The sequence below is a fragment of the Crocuta crocuta genome, unplaced genomic scaffold, assembly GCF_008692635.1.
Source record: "Crocuta crocuta isolate KB4526 unplaced genomic scaffold, BGI_CrCroc_1.0 scaffold2720, whole genome shotgun sequence".
Classification (NCBI taxonomy): Eukaryota; Metazoa; Chordata; class Mammalia; order Carnivora; family Hyaenidae; genus Crocuta; species Crocuta crocuta.
The window spans coordinates 108871-115637 of NW_027531055.1; the positions used below are offsets into that span (position 1 = coordinate 108871).

The 6767-nt window shown below is 65.9% G+C and overlaps 3 protein-coding genes across 4 annotated transcripts in view; 1 reads left to right on the forward strand and 2 right to left on the reverse strand.

Annotated features, from left to right (window-relative positions):
* The window catches only part of LCN12 (lipocalin 12), a 6373-nt gene extending 5347 nt beyond the window's left edge, over positions 1–1026 (reverse strand). The window contains exon 1 of the mRNA XM_077771006.1: positions 978–1026. Within this exon, the coding sequence (XP_077627132.1) occupies positions 978–1026 (49 nt within the window). The remainder of the gene's footprint in view (positions 1–977) is intronic.
* Positions 1027–2814: 1788 nt separating this feature from the next.
* Positions 2815–4644, reverse strand: C8G (complement C8 gamma chain). Its single transcript, XM_077771020.1, has 7 exons — positions 4175–4644; positions 3959–4095; positions 3758–3828; positions 3576–3683; positions 3244–3345; positions 3115–3153; positions 2815–3029 (listed from the first exon to the last, which is right to left on the reverse strand). Exons 1-7 carry the CDS (start codon positions 4310–4312, stop codon positions 3016–3018), a joined length of 609 nt encoding a protein of 202 aa, XP_077627146.1. The 5' UTR covers positions 4313–4644; the 3' UTR covers positions 2815–3015.
* Positions 4645–5106: 462 nt separating this feature from the next.
* Positions 5107–6767, forward strand: part of FBXW5 (F-box and WD repeat domain containing 5) — a 3586-nt gene continuing 1925 nt past the window's right edge. Inside the window, exons 1-4 of one of the 2 annotated variants that reach the window (XM_077771017.1) lie at positions 5107–5131; positions 5617–5832; positions 6145–6302; positions 6598–6748. In XM_077771017.1, the coding sequence (XP_077627143.1) occupies positions 5640–5832; positions 6145–6302; positions 6598–6748 (502 nt within the window). In that variant the 5' untranslated portion in view covers positions 5107–5131; positions 5617–5639. The remainder of the gene's footprint in view (positions 5132–5616; positions 5833–6144; positions 6303–6597; positions 6749–6767) is intronic. The other variant, XM_077771019.1, reaches the window with a different exon arrangement.

The following is a 6767-nucleotide window of genomic DNA, read 5'->3' on the forward strand; positions in this document are numbered from 1 at the left end:
GGGTGGGCTCCCGGCCCAGCGCCCCCTCCAGCTCCCCAGCCACGGCCGCCAGTTAGTTTGTGTACGCTTTTTAAAGGTACTTTTTTTTTCTTCTAAGGTATTAAAAATTCTCTGTTAGAATTAAAAGGCAAAATACAAATTAACATTATTTTACATAAAAATAATTCACTTAGAACTACAATTATTTCACATGATTTGTGACAGTTGGAGTTCATGAAACATTTTTTTCTTTTGTAAATAAAGTTCATGACAACTGAAATCACCCCCTGTCCGCACCCCCTGCAGACTTGCTGGCGGAGACCCAGAGGGACAGGTGCTGCTGACCTGCCCTCACTCAGGAGGGCCTCTGGCGCCGCCCTCTGGACATGCAGCCTTCCCAGAAGGATCCCTCCCTTCGAGCCCTCCCAGACCGCAGAGCAGGGCCCCTCATTCTCTGTCTGGGGATGTGGGGTGACGCATGCAGGTGCTCTCTGGGGCAATGCCAGCTCTGAGCTATGGCCCATGTGATGTGCCCTGTATCCAGCTCTTTGCTGTGGGACTCTGGGATATGGGGCCTGCGGGGAGGCCCTTCTCCCTCAAAGTCTTGGGGGACCAGGGCTGCCCACCTTCCCCTCTTCTCCCACCCCCATATATCTGTCTTCCTGGGAGTCCAGCATCAGACACATTGAGTGGGCATCCCCCGTCTGTGGGGTCGGACATGGTCCCCGACCCCTGCAGACATGGAGCCCCCACAGGGCTGCTGCCGGCCCCTCCCAGCAACTGCCCACCCTCCTGGCCTGGCCTGCGCCAGCGGGCCACGTGGCCATGCAGAGATGGGACCAGACAGTGGTCCCTCCCGCTCTGTGGCCTATGGCTCACTTGGGATGGCGTGGTCCCCATCCCCACCCCCCCGCGGTCCAGGGAAGGAGGCCACTGGGGGGGAGGGAGGAAATGGGGGCTGGAGGGGCGCCCAGCTCCCAGATGCCCCTGAGCCTCACCATCAGTCAGTGGCGAGTTCTGGACTTCGAGCTTCCAGGGACAGGGCATCCCCCCCGGCCCGTGTGCCCGGGGCCAGAAGCACTCATCAGGTGGGTGCCTTGAGGGTCCCAATACAGCGGGGCTTGGGGCCGGTTTCAGGTCCAGCTTTGGCTAAGTTAATGCCCATTTTCCTGACCTTCCAGCCCCAGTCTGGCCCCGGCCTGAGGCAATAATTTGCCCTCAGACCCTCCCTCAAATGCTGGAGGGGTGGCCACCCCCCTAAGCTGTCCTGGTTCCCCGGGGACAGTGTGGGGGGGGGTGAGGCACACACATTTCTCCAGGATGGGAAGTGTGTGCCAGGCACGGATGGCCAGAAGCACCCCAGGGTGCTGACTCACAGCCACGTGGGCCTGGATCTTGCCCAGCGAGGCTTAGGGAGGCCACGGAGGGGAGGAGAGAGCTGGCCTCCCGCGGAGGAGGAGGTGTTCTCAGAGCCGGACACACTGTCCTGGAGCAGGGCGCCCCCAGACCCCTTAGGGCACAGCACCCTCCCCCAAGCCATTTGTGCTGCTGAAATTGGCCAGTGCCCTCCAGCAAATGGAGAAGATGGGTTAGCGACACTGGGGGGTGGGGGGGATGCGGTTGTAAAGATCTGGAGAGTGTTCTCAGCAGCGGGGGCGGGAGCGGGGTCCAGGCCCTGCCCGCTGGGCTGCTGTCCCCAGCCCTGTGGGACCTCCCCAACCCAGGGTCCGGACCCACGCGGAGAGCGGTATGCGGGATGACTCAATTCTGTTTCTTTTCTTTCAAGAGTGCCCTGTGGCTTCCTGGACTGACCTCTAGAGTCGGTTTTCCCCAGTCCTGATTCTTCTCTTTCAGCGAGGTCCCCACTGTCTGGGGACGCCCAGTGAGGGACCCCGGTGTGTGGAAAGGACACCCGATGTACCCTGCGGGACAGTGATGAGGCAGCGGAAGGCAGACCTTCCCCAGGGCTCCACATCCCCCCAGCAGGGGGCATCCTTTGGAAGGGCCCCTCCAGGCAGCCACTGTGTGGGGGGAGACCTCATTACCCCATTTTCAGCCCCTCCCTCCCCACCTGCATCTTCCACTGGGCTCAGAGTTCCCACATTCCAGAAAGGTCTCTGCAGAGAGAACCTAGCCTCCTGGTTCCTGGTGACTGCGCTCAGAACCCGGGTGTGGGCTCCCTCCCTCGTCTGCCAAGCTCCTGAGCCCACCCCACTCCTAGCGCATGAGCCAGGCTGGGCTGCTGCCTCCGTTCCGGGGTAGATGCCCCCCCCCCGCCTTATTCTCCCTGCCTGCCCACCCTCATGACCCTCATGACCTCCCCCAGGGCGCCTGGCTGCCCGGTGCCAGGACTGGACTCAGCCCCGGGTGGTCAGTGCTGTGCCCCATCAGCGCTTACCAGCCCGCAGGGGCAGCCACGGGGCCAGCCTGGCCTCCCGACTAAGAGGGATGCCAGCTCATCCCAGACCCAGGCACCACATCCAGGACCCGCGAGGGGCTCTGCCTGCCCCTCCCCGGGGGCCTGGCCTGTCCCCAGGAGGGAGCCCCGGGCCGGCAGGAGACTAGGGGAACCTGTGGACCGAGCTCCTGAGCCCTCTAGAAAACGCACCCTGACGCCTGAGCAGGGGGCAGGCTCAGGACGGGGCCCGCCCAGGGTGGCCTAGGAAGACCCGCAGGGCACACGTGCTTAGACGCAGGGACCAGGGAAGGGCAGCTGGGCCCGCAATGCAGAGGAGAGCCGGGCACGGACAGGAGGGCTCGGCGCAGCGCCCACGAGACGACGGGCAGATGGAGGCCCCGGTCCAGGTCCAGTGGGGAAAGGAAGGAATCGGGGGCCAAGCTGGACAGCGTTTAATGAAAGCAGTGCCCCTCCCCGTGCTCCCGTGGGCCAGGGGCCGCTTCAGGATGCGCTTGGGAGCGAGTCCCCCCCCAGGGTGGCCCTGGCCCGAGGGGGTGCCAGGGCTCAGTGGGTGGGGCAGTGGACGCCATCACCTTCAGGGTCTTCGCTCCTTCTGGGTTCGGGGCTGCCACCTGGATTCACCTCCTCACTTCTGGGGCACAGAGACCAGGCTCAGCCAGAGAGGGAGCGGCGGGTGCCCTGCCTTCACTCACCGCCCACCAGCGCGGCCCACTCACCATCCAGGACGTGGAACTGGTCTGCAGACTCGCAGAAACCTGAGGGCCCGGGCGGGGGTCAGGAGTGACGAGCAGGGCACACAGCACACAGCGGGAGGGCGAGGCAGGCGGGGGTGGGGGGGTGCTTACCGTACTTGGGGAAGAACAAGATGTGGTCCTCGGTCAGGTTGGCCCTCTGGATCCGCTGCTCAAATGCACTCAGGGCCAAGTCACTTGGGGGCAGTGAGCGGGCTGTGGGGCACATCGGGCTCCTGGGCACGTGGTGAGGGCACAGGCAGGGCGTGCCGGGCGTGTGGCCCGTGTGCCTGGGACACACCCACCCCTCCTCCCCGTCCCCTCTGTCCCCACACCTGGGCCGGTGTGCGGGGGCTCCTCCCCGGACCCCTGCTCAGCTGGAGAGAATGCAGAGACAGGGAGGCAGGGAGGGGCTGTGTGTCCGTCTGNCTTCCGCGTGCACGCACCGTACAGCTTCACCGACAGCTGCCTCGCCCGCTCCAGGTACAGGATGGCGAAGTCTCGGTAGTCTGTCTCCCCGACAACCACATCTACTGGCCCACGGGCACCTCGGGCTGGGCAGGGCCGGGTCAGCGGAGGCAGCTTCCGGCCCCCCCAGCCCTGCACCCCCCCCATGCCCTCCCCTCACCTTGGAGCAGGAAACGCCCCTCGACTCCTGTGTCTCTGTAGAGCTGCCGCACCTGCCAGCAGATCCCATCCCTGGGGAGGGCGGGGGTGGAGGTTGGCACGGCAGGCTTAGGGACCCCAGCCTGGGCAGCGCCTCCCAGGACTCTGGCCCAGGCCACAGAAAGGCTGGCGTCAGGGTCAGGGGTCTGGGCTGGGGACTCACAGCTTCCGGAAGGTGCTGACGGCCATGTCTGCACCCTGGGGAGCCACGTGCAGTGAGGTGGCCTCAGCCCGGTGGCCCTGCTCCTGCAGGAAGCGGCACGAGGAGGCCACGGCCACAAGGAGCCACGTCCCTGCAAACTAGGGGCAAGCGCGTGAGGACACGGGATGACCCCTGAAAGGCTGCATGAGCGCCCGCCTCTCCACCTGCCCCCTCTACCTGCTGAGCACTGAAGCTGGCCTTCGGCTGGACAGTGCTGATGGGGGACGCGGGTCGAGGAGGTCCCCGAGCCCGCCTGCTCAGGGAGCCCCCAGCCAGGAGCACAGTCAAGAGGAGGGCAGTCCTGGGGTTCAGCATGGCAGTGGCAGTCACCAGTCAGGGAGGCAGGGTGTCCGAGCCGTGGGTCAGAGTCCACTGTCCGGTGTCACCCGGAAGCCTGGCCCAGGAAGTCCGCGTCGGTCCACCTCCGGCCTAACCGAGCTCCCTGCCCTTCCCCTCACCCCCAGCAAGAGTCCACTCCGGCCTCCTCGACTCTGCACTTCCTGAGAGGGCTCTGGCGCCATCTCCTGCCTAAGGAGTCCTAGTTAACTTCTGGTTCCTTGTCCACGACCCCCACCCAGGGCCGCAGCCGCGGCGAGCGAGCGGCAGCGCCAGGTCTCGAACCCGCGCCGTGGGTGAGCGTAGTAGGTCCCAGCCCCGCGCACTAGCTCCCGAGCAAGGCCGCCGCCCCTCCCGGCCGCCGGGGGCGCTGTTCCGAGAGAGCTCCGTGTGCGCAGGCGCAGCAACAGCCGAGGCGGGGTGCCAGGCGCTCGACACTCCGCGGCTATCGATGCTTCAGGGCTCGAGGCGTCGGCCTGGCGGGCTCCATCATNNCCGGCCCCTCGGCCTCGGTCGCGCCCTCTGCCGACGAACGCGTCGCAGAGGCTTCGGCGCCGCGGGGACCCTGGCCGAGCCGAGGCCCCGCCCCCGGTAGCCCCTCGGAAGGAAGGTGGGAGGGGGCGTTGGCAGCCCACGCCCCGCCCACAGCTCGCCGGGCAGTGGCCGCCCTGGCCCGCTGACCGCCTGCCAGGGCTCCCTTCGACCACAAGGCACAGGCCAAGGGCCGGCTGGTGCCCCAGGNTCCTTCTGGAAGGCCCTCTGTCCAAGCTGACAGCTCCAAAGCCTTGTGTCTACAAGGTCAGAGTGACTGGAGTGCGTGCGGGTCGCTGGTTCTTCCTTTCTTGGCCTCGGATTAGTCACCAGCCTAGGCGTCCACATGTCTGTCTGGGCCCGTGAGCGGGAGGAGGTCAGAGCCAGTCCCCCAGACCAGGACCCTTCTGAGGGGAGATCAGATCTGGGGCCCAGAAGGGCCGCCCCACACTCCCACCTCCGGCTGGACCGGGCCAGGAGGTGCTGGGCGGTGTCTGCTGCCCTCCCAGAAGCTGCCTGTTCCAGGGAATCACTAGGACTTGCAGGGGGCCGGTCAGGAGTGTGGGGTCGGGGGGCTTAGAGAAGCTGTTGGATCCTTAGCCCCGTGGGCAGGGCCAGCTGGCCGTCCACACACTCTCAGTCCAGTGGGGTTCCCAGCAGGGCAGTTGCCCCAGCGCAGCCCCAGGTCCCTTGGGGCAGGTGCCCTTCCCACAGTGCAACTGGCAACTGAGGGGACCACGTGTGGGTTCCAGGGCTGCCCGTCCAGAATGTCACAATGGACGAGGGGTGCGCACCCCTGCTCCCTGACAGCCTCATCTACCAGATCTTCCTGAGCTTGGGCCCGGCGGACGTGCTTGCTGCTGGTCTGGTGTGTCGCCAATGGCACGCTGTGTCCCGGGATGAGTTCCTGTGGAGGGAGCAGTTCTACCGCTACTACCAGGTGGCCCGCGACGTGCCCCGGCACCCAGGTCAGGGTCTGCACGTGGCTCCATGGTCCACTAGGCTGGCCGGGCGGGAGGCAGGGCCACCCACCCACTGCCACCACAGCATGAAGCCACCACGTTGGTCCCCCACTGTCCAGATCTGCACAGTGGTCAAGACACCGTGTGGCCCCCACCTTGACAGGGGACAGCCAGGCCATGGCTGAGCACAGGGCCGGTGTTGGGGGGAGAGCCCTGCAGGCAGCTAGTGGCCTGCAAGAGCAGGGCTGGCCCCCGTGCTGCCTGGGTGCTGTAGGAAGGGGGGCTCAGGGGCCCAGCAGTGACCGCCCCTCTCCCCAGCGGCTACATCCTGGTATGAAGAGTTCCGGCGGCTCTACGACACGGTGCCCTGCGTGGAAGTGCAGACGCTCAGGGAGCACACAGACCAGGTCCTGCACCTCAGCTTCTCGCACTCGGGCTACCAGTTTGCTTCCTGCTCCAAGGACTGCACGGTGAAGGTGAGCACAGCCCGCAGGAGCCAGGCCGGGCAGCCCAGCCAGCTGGGGAGGGGCCAGGACCTGGGGCTCGCAGGATGGAGGCTGGGTGGGTGGCCCTCACTGCTGAGGGAGGGCCGGGAGCCCGATCCCGTGGACCCACACACCTCAGGTGCGCCGGCAGCCAGGGGCAAGGAACCCCCTCCCAGTGGTGGCTTCTGGGCAGGACACTGGCAGGGTGAGGGGCTTGCAGCACAGGCCCCTGGTGTTATGTGCAAGGTGGGGACAGAGGCCCCGAGATGACCGAGCCTTCCTGCAGATCTGGAACAACGACCTGACCGTCTCGCTGATGCACAGCGCGGACATGCGGCCCTATAACTGGAGCTACACCCAGTTCTCCCAGTTCAACCAGGACGACTCGCTGCTGCTGGCGTCCGGGGTGTTCTTGGGGCCCCACAACTCCTCGTCTGGTGAGATCGCAGTCATCAG

Excerpts from the sequence above, each read along its gene's own strand:
- C8G (XM_077771020.1), bottom strand. The coding sequence starts at position 4,312 with ATGCTGAACCCCAGGACTGCCCTCCTCTTGACTGTGCTCCTGGCTGGG. Across the intron at positions 4,096-4,174 it reads CCAGCTTCAGTGCTCAGCAG|TTTGCAGGGACGTGGCTCCT; the intron begins GTAGAGGGGGCA and ends GCTTGCCCCTAG. Across the intron at positions 3,346-3,575 it reads GCTGTCGGTGAAGCTGTACG|CCCGCTCACTGCCCCCAAGT; the intron begins GTGCGTGCACGC and ends TGTGCCCCACAG.